At 51.8% G+C, this 14540-nt stretch overlaps 1 protein-coding gene across 6 annotated transcripts in view; it reads right to left on the bottom strand.

Moving 5' to 3' along the window:
- The window catches only part of PNPLA7 (patatin like phospholipase domain containing 7), a 64409-nt gene that overhangs the window by 43420 nt on the left and 6449 nt on the right, over nucleotides 1–14540 (bottom strand). For 5 of the 6 annotated variants that reach the window (XR_003901801.1, XM_029919826.1, XM_029919829.1 and 2 more), the window contains exons 6-13: nucleotides 14404–14495; nucleotides 14084–14224; nucleotides 13369–13528; nucleotides 11827–11907; nucleotides 3829–3957; nucleotides 3352–3432; nucleotides 2000–2126; nucleotides 1327–1467 (exon numbers count right to left, since the gene is read on the bottom strand). Coding sequence is in view for 5 of the 6 variants with exons in the window: in XM_029919826.1 (XP_029775686.1) it covers nucleotides 1327–1467; nucleotides 2000–2126; nucleotides 3352–3432; nucleotides 3829–3957; nucleotides 11827–11907; nucleotides 13369–13528; nucleotides 14084–14224; nucleotides 14404–14495 (952 nt within the window). In the remaining variant the exon portion in view is untranslated. The remainder of the gene's footprint in view (nucleotides 1–1326; nucleotides 1468–1999; nucleotides 2127–3351; nucleotides 3433–3828; nucleotides 3958–11826; nucleotides 11908–13368; nucleotides 13529–14083; nucleotides 14225–14403; nucleotides 14496–14540) is intronic. The other variant, XM_029919830.1, reaches the window with a different exon arrangement.

Raw genomic sequence — 14540 nt, 5'->3', positions numbered from 1 at the left:
CGATGGAGTACTACATGGCAATGAGAGGGAATGACATATGGCCCTTCGTAGGAAAGTGGATGGACCTTGAGGGTGTCATGCTGAGTGAAGTAAGCCAGGCAGAGAAGGACAGAAACCGTATGTTTGCACTCATAGGTCTAGCAGGAAAACAGGAGAGACCTAATGGAGAACCAGGGGGAACGGAGGAGGGAGAGAGAGTTGGGGAGAGAGAGGCATGCAAAACTTGAGAGACTATCGAATACTGAGAATGAACTGAGGGTTGAAGGGGAAGGGGAGGGGGGAAAAGAGGTGGTGGTGATGGTGGAGAGCACTTAAGGGGAAGAGCACTGGGTGTTATATGGAAAACAATTTGACAATAAAATATTATGAAAAAAATAAAACTCAGAAATACAAAAAAAAAAATAGCAGGTCAGCTGAATAGCTAGAAAAAAGTGTATTGTGACCTCTACTCACTTTATAGATGAAAGAACCCTAGAGGGATAAATGTGAGTGGTACAGTGTTAAAAATCCTACAGGCAGATTTCCTAAATAGGACACAAAATAACAATCACAAAAGAAAACAACTGATCAATTGGACTCTTTTAAATTTAGAAACTTCTATTCATCAAAGGACACCATTAGGAGGGTGAAAAAACCAGAAAATACTTTCAATACCTGTATCTAACAGAAAGTACCTAAAGAAGTCCTATTAATCAATAATTAGATGAATGACAACCTAAGAGGAAAATGGACAAGACAATGCAGCCCACTTCCAATGGAAATGGGAGGTGCTGGAGCCCAAGAGTCGTCAGGGGGATGCAGGTGCAGCCACAGCAGGACCCACTGCAGCCCCGGGGGGTCAAGGTGAAGAAGACAGGACGGTGCTATGGCAGGAGGCTTCCCAGAAGACGGTGCGGCCTGCCAGCAGCAGACACACAAGGCCAAAGACATCTGAATAATCACAAACGGTGAAGGGTCTCTACCCAGAGCATAAACAGAATTAATGCAAATCAACAAGGCAGACTCCGGAAACCCTGCAGGAAATGAGCAGAGAATACAAGCAGACAGCTCCTGAAGAGGGACCCAAACAGCTCTCAAGTACACCAGACGAGGAGACCTGCCGGCAACTCACAAAACACAAATAGAAACAAACTTTCTAATGACCATAGAGCAAAATTAGAAAGTGACAAGGAGTGAGCTAGTTTGTGGAGGCTGCGGCCTGGGCAAGAGAATCCCTGGCCTGACCACTGGATGTGTCGGGAGCCTGTCCACACAGAGGTGCCCCGGAGAGGGGCAAAGAGTGGCTGAGAAAGCACAGCTCCAAGGTTAGGGTACCCAGTGCCTTACCTGATGGAGCAAAAGGGGGCTGGTCACCCGCCTGGGCCTTCCCAAGCTCATCCAGGATCTCCTCATGAACAGAAGGCAGCGGGACGGACTGGCTTCTCTTCAGCAGAGGCCCCGGGGCCGCTGTGCGGCTTCCCCCTCCATCTGCCGGGAAGAGATGGGTGGGAAGCAGAGCCCCTGACCCCACAGCGTGCACAAACCTCACGCCTCCAGGGCCTCAGACCACACCCTCACCACCCGCCCCTGCATGGGCCTTCCCAGGGACTGTTTTAGTCCAGGTGGCCCTCTGAGCACACTGGTATGAGCCTGGCATGCTCCAGAGCCCCACCGGACCCTCACGTAAGTTTACACAAAGCAACCTTCCAGGGAGGACCCTGCGCAGCGCAGCGTGGTTTTACTTGTCCATTAGCCACTTGTTTATACATAGGCTGGTGACCTGTCCCACATCTGTTAGTGTGGCTGCACGTTGTACAGTCACTCAGGAGGTGACCCTTATCCAAGAAGCCTCAACGGGCAGTCTCTTGCCCCTGATGTAGGCCTCTCTCAAGGGCTCAGAGCAACATGAAGCTCAGAATCTGCCCCCCGAATGGCTGTCCTCTGGAGCCACGTCCTCCCACGGAGACAGCGGTGATGGGAGGGAAGGAGACCCGGCTCAGGCTACAGGCAGGGGCCGTACCTGGGTCGCAGGACTCCTGGGGCCGGAGGGGCCTCTCAAGACGATCCTCAGAGCCGCAGCACACCTGCCTCTTGGCCTTGGCAGCAGCCACACTGGCCACAGACACCAGGGGGATGGCCTGGCTCTCCTGGGGCACGAGAAAGAAGCAGGTGCTCCTGCGGCACCCCGGGCTAGTACTCTCTGCAGCCACACTTGGGGGGATGAGGGGGTGGTGACCAGTGGAGAGACTAGCTGCGTGCTCAGGGCAACAAAGGTGCAGCCTGCTCTATCCGGGCAACGCAATCAAGTTTAAATGGCGGTCCACACCGTCAGAAACCTTAATGTTCTTCATTAAGACAGAGTAACATCAGGGTGCCTGGGTGGCTGTCAGTTAAACGTCTGACTCTTGATTTCAGCTCAGGTCATGATCTCAGTTTGTGAGTTCGAGCCCCATGCTGTGTTGATAGCTCAGAGTCTGGAGCCTGCTTCAGACTGTGTCTCCCTCTCTCTCTGTCCATCTCCTGCTTGTGCTCTCTCTCAAAAAATTTATATTAAAAAAATTTTTTCTTAAAAAAAAAGTAAAGTAATGTAGGAAACAAAAGGTTGGGCCAGCTGGGTGACTCAGTGGGTTGAGCACCCAACTTTAGTTCAGGTCATGGTCTCGAGGTTCATGAGTTTGAGCCCCCACATCGGGTTCTCTGCTCTCAGTGCAGAGCCTACTTCAGATCCTTGGTCCACCCCCCACCCCTCTCTCTCCCGCTCAAGCGTGTGTGTGCTCTTTCTCTCAAATAAACATTTTTAAAAAATCTTAAAAAAAAAAAGAAAAAGATATGCCCTAAAATACCAGTAAAGGAAGATGATAAAATCTAATGCCCATCAAAACTAGGGAGAATGTCCAAGGGTAGCAAGGATCCCAGTAATCAGGGGACAGCACCCAGGTCCCCCACAACCAGGGCCCGGGAGGGCCTCATCTATTGCCCACAGCAGCTCCAGGTGGAGTGAGCTGACCCTTCTCACAGCCATCAGCTCAACCCCATGGCGGGAGGGACCCCAGGGGACAGGAGGTGACCGCCTCCACGGGGCAGCCAGGCAGCTCAGCCACGTGCACCAGGTGAGCAACAGGCAAGGGGAGATGAGCTCACGGAGCAAGGTGACCGAAGAGGCCACATTCAGGCCAACCTGCAAGCTGTCCTGGAAGGGGTGGCAGAGGAGCCCCATCCCCTAAGACCCACGGATGGGAAGGGTTCTCAGCAGGAGCTCTCGGGAGAAATCAAGCCCCCGACTCATCTACCAGCGTTCGCTTACAGCGCCAGGAGCACCTCTCAGAGCCCAGGGTCCCGGCCGCAGGGACGGGGGCCCGTGGCCGCACTTACGGGGTTGAAGAGCTCTGTGGTCAGGCCCAGGTAGTTGTGCAGAGCCAGAAAGGTGACCCTCTGCAGCCGCACCATGATGATCTGTGAGGAGACAGCCAGCTGAGCCGGGCCCAGCGCCTCGGGAGACACTGCGCCCCTCACCGCCTTCCCAGGCACAAAACTGTGGTTCTGACAACCCCCCACCGGCACCTAAGATGGTGGCACTAGGGACATAAGGACTCTCTGCATTATGTTTGCAAGTTTTTGGTAAGTCTTTAAGGTTACTTCAAAACAGGTTTAATGATAAAAGAACCCTCTTGGGGGCTGGTGGGAGTTCTGGGGACCTCTTTGAGGTCATGAATATTAACTTCTTTGTAAAATATGTAATACAAAACTTGCAAAAAGCTACCTTAGTCCTTCCTAAACCCACTCGGGATGTGCCTTCATGGGTGTGCGGTGGCCCCTGGGCCAGAAAGGGGGCTTGCAAAAGTGACCCACCTGCACCACCCTCACCAGGGTTTCGGGATACTTCTCAAAAATTCCTTGAAAAGCCACCGCGGGGAGCCGGAGGACAGTGGAAGGGACGGCGGCACGGGCGGACACAGTTTTGTATGGAGCAGTGTGGCCCTGCAAGGACAGCAGGGTCAGGCCACTCCCAGCACCCTGTCTCCAGGGGAGGGGCAAGACGCCAGCACGTGGTCCCACACGGGACACCCACTGGGGCCCCGAGGAGCCTCGCCCTGCGCCGGAGCCAGACAGCCAGCGGGCTCAGCACCAACCCCCCACGTTTCCGGCCAGGACATCCCCCTCTGCGGGCACCAGCCTGTCCTCCCACTGCTGTTTCCGGACAACCACTGGGCTGTTCTCTGTCCTGACGGTTTTGCCTTTGTCAAAAGGTCCCATAAATGGAACCACACAGCTCTGGCTCTGGTCAGGACATGGCAGCTCGAGGCGCACCGTGCCGCTCACACACCAGCAGCGGCGCTCCTCATGGCTGAGAACAGGGCCGTTTTACAGACTCTTCACAGCGCCTTGACCACGCGGCAGCTGAAGGGCACTGGGCCTGTTTCCAGTTTGGGGCAATTCTAAATAAGCTGTTACAAATGTTCACACACAGGATTTTGTACGAACACAGTTTTCTCTTGCTAAATATCCAGGAATGGAACTTCTGGGCCATACAGTCTATGCATCTTTAACTTTCAAGAAACTACCTTGAGGGGCGCCTGGGTCGCTCAGTTGGTTAAGCGTCTGGCTTCGGCTCAGGTCATGATCTCACAGTTTGTGGGTTCGAGCCCCACATCAGGCTCTGTGCTGACAGCTAGCTCAGAACCTGGAGCCTGCTTCCGATTCTGTATCTCCCTCTCTCTCTGACCCTCCCCTGATCGTGCTGTCTCTATCTCTCAAAAGTAAAAAAAATAAAAAATAAAAAAATAAACTACCTTGCTATTTCCACAGCGGCTGCACCACCTCACCCTCCCCACCCCTGCCCCCGCCGCCCCACCATGGATGAGCTTCAGTGGCTCACACGCACACCACATCTGCACCGCCAGGGCTGAATGGCAGGAACTTGTCTGGTTCCGGGGGGTGGGGGGCCCTCAGCCCTTGTAAGTCCTCCCGTTAGGAAGGTCTGTTTTAGCAGGGTGGGCCTGGCAGACTCCAGCTGGGGCTGGCCGCACCAGGAAGTCTGCCCACGATGGGGGAACAGGGTACTCCCCACCTCCTGACCAAGTCCTGTGCGCTGGGAACTCTGAGCATGTGGTTCTCAAGATATTCTAAGTGAGCTCTGGGACTCCGATTTCTCCCTTGTAATCATTTCTGCCAGTTTACATCCTTTACAGAAAGAAAACCGTCCCCCGGGAGACCCATAACTACACCACAGGAAACGAGCACAGAGGGCGCCTGGGAGGCCCAGCTGGTTAAACACCGGACTGCAGCTCAGGTCACGATCTCACGGTTTGCGAATCTGAACCCCATCTCGGGCTCTGTGCTGACAACTCAGCCTGGAGCCTTCTTCGGATTCTGTGTTTCCCTCCCTCTTTGCTCCTCCTGCGTTCACCCTCTGTCTCTCTCACAAATAAATAAATATTAAAAAAATAAATAAAGGAAACATGAGCACAGAGCAGTGTCTGCCAGGTGTTAAAGGACAGAAAGTCCAGGCTGGCCCCATGCTCCCTGCTCCATCATGAGGCCCAAGGTTCCAGCCTCCTACCTCATTGCTTCTGCACCACTCGGCTGCTCTCTGGAGAGTGGGTGCCCCTTCCGTGGCTCACAAGGGACACAGGGTGTATCTCAGATGTGGCCTCAGCCACTGTCCCGCTCACAAGCGGGACAAGTCAGGCAGCTTGGAGATGTCGGGAGAGCCAACCAAGGGCCAACCCCACAAACTCCACCAGATGGCAACTGTCGCCGTAGTCCAAGACTCAGAGAAATGCATGTACATGTGTCCGGGGCGGGGGGGCGGGGGAAGGGAGTAACAATTTAGCCACTGTTGCTAAAAATGGCTCATGGACTACCTCTTTCCAAATTTTTACTTAGAAAAACAACACCCTCGACCTTACCTAAAATGAAGAAACTGTATAAGCCACAGAGAGAGGCTAGACTAGCACGGGCTTGCACAAGGCCCGCGCACAGACCTCCAAGGATCCTCACACTTGCCTGCGTTTCCAGACATTCTCACCAGCGGTGGCAGGACAAACACAAGTACAGACAAGCCACATGCCAGTGGTGGAGATGACCGAAGCGAACACAGCCATGCGCGTGGCCGCCACCCAAACCCTCACAGACCACACAGCAGAAGAGCTGTGCACAGGTCAGGCTGCAAGCCCCGCGCCGCAGAGCCCATAGGACACACGGGGAAGCAGCCACCTCTGAGGAAAGGAAAGGACACTGAAGGGTGGGTGGGCGATGCAACAGTGCTGGGTTCACCGCTCGCCAGCGGGTGATGGCTGTGTGACTCGGTGATAGCTAACTCAGCTGAGCACTAACTAGGCTGTGCATTTCTGTGTATCTGCAATGTTCTGTAACATTTGCAAAAATTAAATTAATAGGAGCAGGGGGCACTGGAGCGAGGCGGTCAGAGGCACAGACCTGCGGTCACACTGCCGCGCTAGTAAGCACGGGGACGGGGAGGGGGAGGGGGTGCGGCGCGCCGGGTCCTGAGAGCCCACCACGCCTCACTCACGCGTCTCTGTGTGCGAGGACGCGTGTTAACCTGACCTGTCGTGGTGCTCACTTCACAGCAGATGTAAACCGAGACGTCATGCACCTGACGCTCGCACAGTAACGTATGCCAATTACTTCTCAGCAAAATGGGGAAAAAGTAATAGGATTATAATTGCCTAGGTATCAAAAGAATTCTTACTTCAATTGGAAAAAAAATAATAAAGGCGATTTCCCTCTAAAATTGGTAGTTTGAGGCGGCTGGGTGGCTCAATCGGGTGAGTGTCTGACTCTGGGTCAGGTCATGATCTCACGGTTTGTATTTGAGTTCGATTCCCCCCTTCAGTGTCTGTGCTGAGAGCACAGAGCCTGCTTGGGATTCTCTGTCTCCCTCTCTCTCTCTGCCCCTCCCCTGCTCTCCCTCTCTCTCAAATAAATAAATAAACATTTTTTTAATGATAGTTTGAAGGTAAATGTGCACCTTCATAGCATGCCTACTTATCTCTGCTCTGCTAAAAAGATATAACCCTCTAAGGATCAGGACGAAAGCTGGAGGGCAGCAGATACATCACCAGCACTCTGGAAGCTGGTAAGAAGTAGCTGACAGAGTGGCAGCTCACGGAGCCGTCCGATGAAAGCTGAGCCATTCTCTTTAGGGGTATGAAGCCAAGACAGCGAAACCCACCCTCACAGGAGGGCCCGAGGCAGACAGGCCAGAGCACCAAGAGCTTAAGCACAGCCAACGGCCCAGCGCCGTCTGACAGCCAGGCAGGAGGACAGTGTCCACCTGGATGGGGCAACCCCGGGCTCCTTCCCCGACCCCAAGCTAACTCTGCCATGGTGGGGTACTGACACATTCCTCTCTGAGACTCAGCCTTAGAGAAAAAGCCTGCGGTCCCCCTGCCAGCCTTCCTGCAGAGAGCCCCAGGGCACGAGCCCTGCGCACACATGGGGCTCACAGACAGCCTCCAAGCAGTGCATGCAGCTTTTCTTTTTATAATTAACTCATATACATATCCAGCCCTCAAATGAAGGCATAAAACATTCCCAGCAAGTCAGATGTCCTTTATGTTTCCCCATCAGCCCAATGAACCCAGCCCTGACTGGTAGCACTAATCTGCCAGAATGGGCAAACGACAGCCCAGGACCAATCCCACCTGCTGCCTGTTCGGGAAATGACTAAGTGGAACACAGGACAGCAGAGCTGAGCAGCCACAGCGCGCCCCGGCCCTCAGTGTGCCGACTGCCGCTCCGTCCGAACAGGTCGGTCTCTCCTGTGTGTGGGGCTCCCGCAGTGCTCTGTCCATGACTGGCCACGCTGGTCCCACGCGTGGGGCTCAGCCATACTGGCTGCGTGGGCAGCTCAATGCGGATGAAACCCCCACACAGTGCGCTGCTGGAAAAGACCGAAACCAAAATAAACTGAGAAGAGAGACCCAGAGGAGGGAGGGAGGACACAGGGAGCAAAAGAAAAGTTCATCTTACCTCATCCGTGAGAAAATAATACGCTGCGATTAAAAAAATTTAGAGAGGGGGAAAAGAGTTCTTAAAATAAAAAACATGGTGGCTAAAAACAACACAAGAAACAACAAGAGTTGGTGAGGGTGTGGAGAAAAGTAAAAATAGAATTACCACATGATCCACTAATTCCACTACTAGGTATTTACTTAAAAAATACAAAAACACTAATTTAAAAATATATGTAAAAAGAGATATATATATATATATATAGTATTATGTGTATATTACATATATAAACGTGCACCCCATGTTTATTATAGTGTTATTTACAATAGCCAGGATAGAGAAGTGTCCATAGATGAATGAATAAAGATAGAATAAGTACATGTACCTACATACGTAGAATGCAGTATTAGCCATAAAGAAAAGAATGAAATCTTGCCCTTTGCATTGACATGGATGGACCTAGAGAGTATTATGCTAAGTGAAATAAATCAGTCAGAAAAAGGCACATACCATATGATTTCACTCATATATGGAATTTCAGGTGGAAAAATGAGCAAAGGAGAGAGAGAGACAGAGAGATAGACAAACAAGCCAAGGAACAGATTCTTAACTACAGAGAATACACTGGTGGCTACCAGAGGGGAGGTGGGGGTGGGAATGGGTGAAACTGGTGGTGGGGATTAAGGAGGGCACTTGTCTTGATGGGTGCTGAGTGATGTACAGGATTGTGGAGTTCTACTCCTGAAGTTAATAGAACACTGTGGGATAACTACTGGAATTAAAAAAAAATTAAATTCCATTTCATTTAAAAATTACAAAATAAAAAACACTGCAACGGAAATTATAAATTCAGTGGAAGCTCTGGAAAATGAAATAGAAGGAATATAGAAGGTATAACAGAAAGGTAAAGGTAGCACAGAATAAAAACAATTCTGGATTTGTAAAGTTCCAGAACTCTTTCTCCCACACACCTTTCTTAGGAAGCAGATAGGAACGGCTCCACCAGAACAAGCAAGCTGACCAGGAGAGCAGGGGTGAGGACCCTACACAGGGGGAAGGAAAGGACCCACATGAGGAGCTCAGCCCAGGGAGGTCAGGGTGGACAAAAAGTGTGGGGCACAGGGCTTCTCCCCAACTCTCAAGCACTGGTGTAGGGTGCCAGGCCAGGACATATGCAAAAAAACTAAACAACCCAAACATCAACGCAACTGCTAACTCCAGGAAAACGAGAAAGGAACCTTGCCCAGGCAAATGATACTATGTGAATGTGGCTTTGCTGGGGTAGCAGGAGGGGGAGGTCAGCAGAGTAAACAGGAAGGCTTGCCAACATTTCCAGGACAGGAAGTCCAAACAAGTCTAAGACAGAAGAATTACAAAAAAGCAAGAGAAGTAGGTTGCATAGAAAAGCCTAGAAGAGCTGGAAGTGGATTTTCTGGGGAGAGGGCAGTGGAACAGAAAACTGCTTCATAAAACACCAAAACTGTTTTTAGAATTTGCCCATGTTACTTGCATAAAATTAATTTTTTTTAATGTTTATTCATTTACTTCTGAGAGAGAGAGAGAGAGAGAGAGAGAGAGAGAAGAAAGAGCACATTCACAAGAAGCAGAAGGAAGGAGAGACAATTACAGTCTCTTGGCTGCTCGAACGACATGGGGCTCGAACCCATGAACTGTGAAATCATGACCTGAGCCTAAATCAAGAATTGGATGCTCAAACGACTGAGCCACCCAGGTGCCCCAAAATTAATTTTTTTTAATGACGAACACGAATGTTTGATTAGGCAAAAATTACGTCCTTCCAGATGATCAATTAATCACAGTACAGAATTATTTTCTCTCAAATATCACCCCCACTTTCTTCCCCCACCCCACTGAAGGGAGATGGGCGCCTAGCCCAGAAGAGGCCGCCCCTGGAGAAGGGCAGGGACATAACAGGCTGGGGAGGCCCTGTTCACAACAGCTGGCTCCTGGCTGTGAGAAATGGCATTCAAGCCCAAAGTCACGGTGAGACCAGGAGTCGCTGAAGACAAGAAATACCAAGAAGGGCCTTCACCGCGGCTATTCTTTGGTGTTTTTGGTTTTTGTTTTTAATTTTTTTTAACATTTATTTATTTTTGAGAGACAGAGATAGACAGATCATGAGCAGGGGAGGGGCAGAGAGAGAGGGACACACAGAGTCAGAAGCAGGCTCCAGGCTCTGAGCTGTCAGCACAGAGCCGGATGCAGAGCTCGAACCCACAAACTGTGAGATCATGACCTGAGCCGAAGCCGGACGCTCAACTGACTGAGCCCCCCAGGCGCCCCACCACAGCTGTTCTTGGTAACCTCACCAATATGGAGGGAGGGGACAGAGCTGCATAACTCCCTAATTTATCGCCACGTAGACGGGCAGCCTGTCTACATCTCCTAGCCTTCTCAGGCGCACAGCGCACCTTACAGATTCCAGCACGCCAGTCAGAGCCTCACAGAGCCACAGGGGGCCCGTCCTGCACACCTGGGTACCCTCTCCCAGCACAAGGCTCCAGGCAGAGGCCGCCCCCAGTTGGCCTTTCAAAGTGGGTCTGTCTTGCTCAGAGATAGTGTCCATCTCAGCCCTGGCCAAGCATCTCATGAAGACAAACCAGGTCCTGGGGGCAGAGCAAGATGCCAGAGTCCTATCCATACCTCCACCCCAAGCCCCGCCACAGCCAAAACATGTCTGTGCCAGCCTAATGGAGACAGGGGAACACAGTGGATACCCTCAAAGTCTCTGGAGTTTGTCACCTCCCTTGTGAACAAGAACTCAGAGCTGGATCAGAGGACACCCACCAAGGGCCCTGCCCACCACGTGAGTGTCACACAAGTCCACAGGCTCCTGGCCCACAGGGGTGCCTCCTTGCTGAGGTCTGCTGAACGGCCCTGGAGGCCCCTCTGTGCGGTGTCTGGGGAAACTGAGGTATAAGCTGCTTCATGTATAGCTAAAAGTGAAAGCAGAGAGTATAACTTCGAAGGTAAGGTGACAATTAAATGTACCTTTTGAGCTACACAGGTCTGTGTATTATCTAAACTCAAGTAGCATACACTTAAGATTTGCTTCATTGTATGGAGACTTTACTCACAAGAAAAAGAAAATTAAATATTAAAATCTAGTTAATGAGATGGGAATAGTCGTGTTGACCTGAGACTTTTTGAAGCTGGTGATGCATACACAATTGATTTTACAATTCTATTTTCAAATACGTTTGAAGTGTTCCATGATAAAAAGTTGAAAAGTCCCAAGATAACATGAGATGTTACCTTTTAAGCAACTGGACTGGCAAAGACCAAACATGAGATGGCTCCCTAGCAGGTGGGGCGAGGGCACAGGTGCCCTCCTGCAGGACTATGACTCGGGTACTTGGCTCGGGTACTTGGGGGGTGCCCCCTCACACTGGGGAAGTCTCTGCCAGGGATTTGTCTTGCAGATTGGTTTTCAAATATACGGAGTGGTGTGCACACAAAACCATTTACGGCAACAATCAACAGTAGGAGATTGGGAACAATCGTGAGACACCCATGAGAACAGAAGATCCACGGAGGGCCCTCCCAGGAAGGGGCCTTGGGACCTAAGGGGTGAGAGGAAGCCTTTCTCTCATAATGTTTGTGCCTTTTGCATCTTAGACCACACGCATATATCACCCAGTCTGAAAAATAATCATTTAAGAGACAGCCACAACCTGTGAGCAAATGCCCAGCTCTTCTTAAGCATACAATTACAGTTTCTCCCACACACATCCTTGGCCTACTGGGGGTCCCTCTCCTCCTAGGCCAGCCCCTTGCCACTGGGGAGAATGGCCACGGCCCTGAGGGACACGCTGTCCAGATGACTCTGGGTGAACCCAGGGGACTCACGGTGATGACATCCAGGATGCTGAGGAGACTATGGACGCTGTCTCCAGCCAGAACCTCTTTGACCGCCACCTCGGTACCATCCTGCACTCAGAAAGCAGAGCAGAGTCATCCACTGATGGCTGAGCAACCCAGCCTCCACTGTCTTCTGTCCCAGGGCGTAGGCTGTGCTCAAGCTGGTCTTCAGGAATTAGAGGTGGAATCAGCTCCAAAGCAGAGGACATAAAAAATGACGATGAGTTACAAGCAATCAGGCAGGTCGACCTGAGAACCCAGGGATCGTTCTCACTCAGACGATTTAGATTGAATTTCAAAAAAACCGAAGTGGGCGTGCTGGCGTAAACAGAAGGCTCTAAGGACCAAAGTCAGTTGTTACTGGCATAAATAAAAACGGCACCTTAATGTGCTTTTCTACTGATTAAAAGAGAAAGAAAAGCAGGTGGTTATTTAATACAGGAACTTCTTCTCCGCTTCACCCATGAAAATCCTTTTTGAACTTGTTCAAACTTGGCCCTGGTCACCCTCCAAGGACCCTTCCTTCTGGCCCAAAATCTCCCTTTCAGGAAAGGCCCGCCAGCTGGGAGATGACAGCCCTGGATGGCCCAGATGGGAGGAAACTGGACAAACACCGTTTCCTTTCTCATCGTACCGTAAAGTCCAGTGTGGGATGAAGCCACACACACAGCAGTTTTGCCGGACAACACCATGTCGAGAAACCCGAAGAACATGTGGCACCCATGCTGAGTCACAGCCCACCCCCAGGGCCCTGAGGTCAGGGGCCACTCTGTGCAGACTGGGGCTCACTGAGCGTGTGTGGCAACAATAGCGAGCAGTCGGGAGCCTGGGTCACCCCACTGAGCAAATCAGAGGGTACACCCTGCTGGGGAGCAAGACTTCCCCAGGCTGGGCTGGCCTGGAGGCTGCCCCCTGCACACCTGACGCAAGGGTGTAACGTAACAGAGGCAGGAGGCAAGTATTGAGTTTCCAGCTGAATTACGAGTTAAAATCATGTACAATCTGAAATGTGAACATAAGGCAGGGGTACAGCTGACGGTGGCAGGTCAATGCCCAGCTGCTGAGGGTGCTGTCGGGGTCTGGAGGGACTCCTCAAAAGGCTCAGAACAGGTAAAATGCAGACAACCACCGAATGCCACTGAGCCAACTAACCTATGGGCACCCCAACATGCATGAGTGAAGGTGACATACCAACACAGAAGGGCAGCTATGTGCCAACACCGGGACCAAAGTGTGCCATTTTCTCCAAAGAACTGAAACTTAAAATGTTATAATAACTTTTCAATAGAAAACTTAAAAAATGTTTCCCAACGGCAGACCTCTAAGTAAAAACACAACATAAGCGCCTGGCTGGCTCAGTCGGTAGAACATGTGACTCTTATTTCAGGGTTGGGAGTTCAAGCCCCACACTGGGTGTAGAAGTGACTTAAAAAACAATCAAAACAAACAAACAAAATACACTACAGACCCACACCCTCCACCGTGTTCTGCACTCCCTCAGGCCATCCACACACATCACAGGCCTCTTACCGCATCCTGGACACAGACTTCCAGGCGCCCGTCCTGCACCACATAGATGCTGGTATCTGGTTCTCCCGGCTGGAAGACGTGTTCCCCTTCGAGCAGCTGTACAAAGACCATGTGTTTGCAAAGTTCCAGGAACAGCGGCTTCTCAAAGTGGCCCAGGACCCTGTAAGAACCGTAGCACATGTGGGACACCTTGTGGGAAGGAGAGAAGGAAGGACTGCTTTTCAAAGAGGCTGACGGAAATGCAGCCGCTGCCACGGTCCCTGCCGGTCAGACCCACAGAGCCAGAGTTCACAGCGGGGCAGACTGTGCAGCCCCAGCCACCTGGAGCCACTGCCAGGATAGAAGAATTCCCACAATCTCTCTTCCCGTCGGCTCGAAGAACTCTCGAGCCATGACTGTGAATCTGAACCAGAGGCATAAGCAAAAGCAGGTGGAAGGGATGCCCCTCCCAGGACGGTGAAGCGCCGCTGGAAAGAGGAACCGGGTTTCTGGGCAGAGATGGAAGGGAGCCCAGACTTGCAGCTTTGATCCAGCCAGACATTTCCCACAGCTGCTCTGGGTTTCCTCACCAAGACAGAAATGCTGACTACCAAACAAACACGACAGGAAAGCACGGTGACAGGCCGCGCTGACAGCCCCAGGGAAGGGCAGGCTCGGCAGTCCCAGGGCGCACGGCCCCGGGCTCCTGCGGCCTCCTTCCCCCGGCCTGTCTTACCGCACGTTCTTCAGCATGTACAAAACTTCGGATGGCAGGTGAGAATTCTTCACGTCAAACTCCGTGAGGTCCGCCTCCAGCAGGGAGGGTGGTGGCTCCTTTGGCTGCAGGGTTGGGTATTCCTTCTTGAAACGCAAAATCCTACAAAGCAGAGATACACGTATCCGGAACAGAAGCCCGAAGCAGCTCGAAGCAGATGGCGGGAGCGCTGCAAACCCAGAGGCAGGGAAGCCATGGGCAGCAGTGACGGCCAGCAGGTTCACCACTGCTGCCAGGGAGGCCAGCTGGGGCACGTGTGGCCTGAAGGACATTCCTGGTACCTCTTGGCCAAAGACAGCACCTTGGTCCTCTTCCTTGCCCGCTGCCTGGGGGCGGCGGTGCTCCCCACAAGAGTGTGGGGCAGCGTGGTCACCTGCAGGGTAAAAGAAAAGACCAAATCCTGACCCTTTGACCTACT

The sequence above is a fragment of the Suricata suricatta genome, chromosome 13 (genome assembly GCF_006229205.1).
Source record: "Suricata suricatta isolate VVHF042 chromosome 13, meerkat_22Aug2017_6uvM2_HiC, whole genome shotgun sequence".
In the NCBI taxonomy this organism is placed as follows: domain Eukaryota; kingdom Metazoa; phylum Chordata; class Mammalia; order Carnivora; family Herpestidae; genus Suricata; species Suricata suricatta.
The sequence above is the reverse complement of the archived record's forward strand: the minus strand, read 5'-3'. Positions and strand labels throughout refer to the sequence as shown.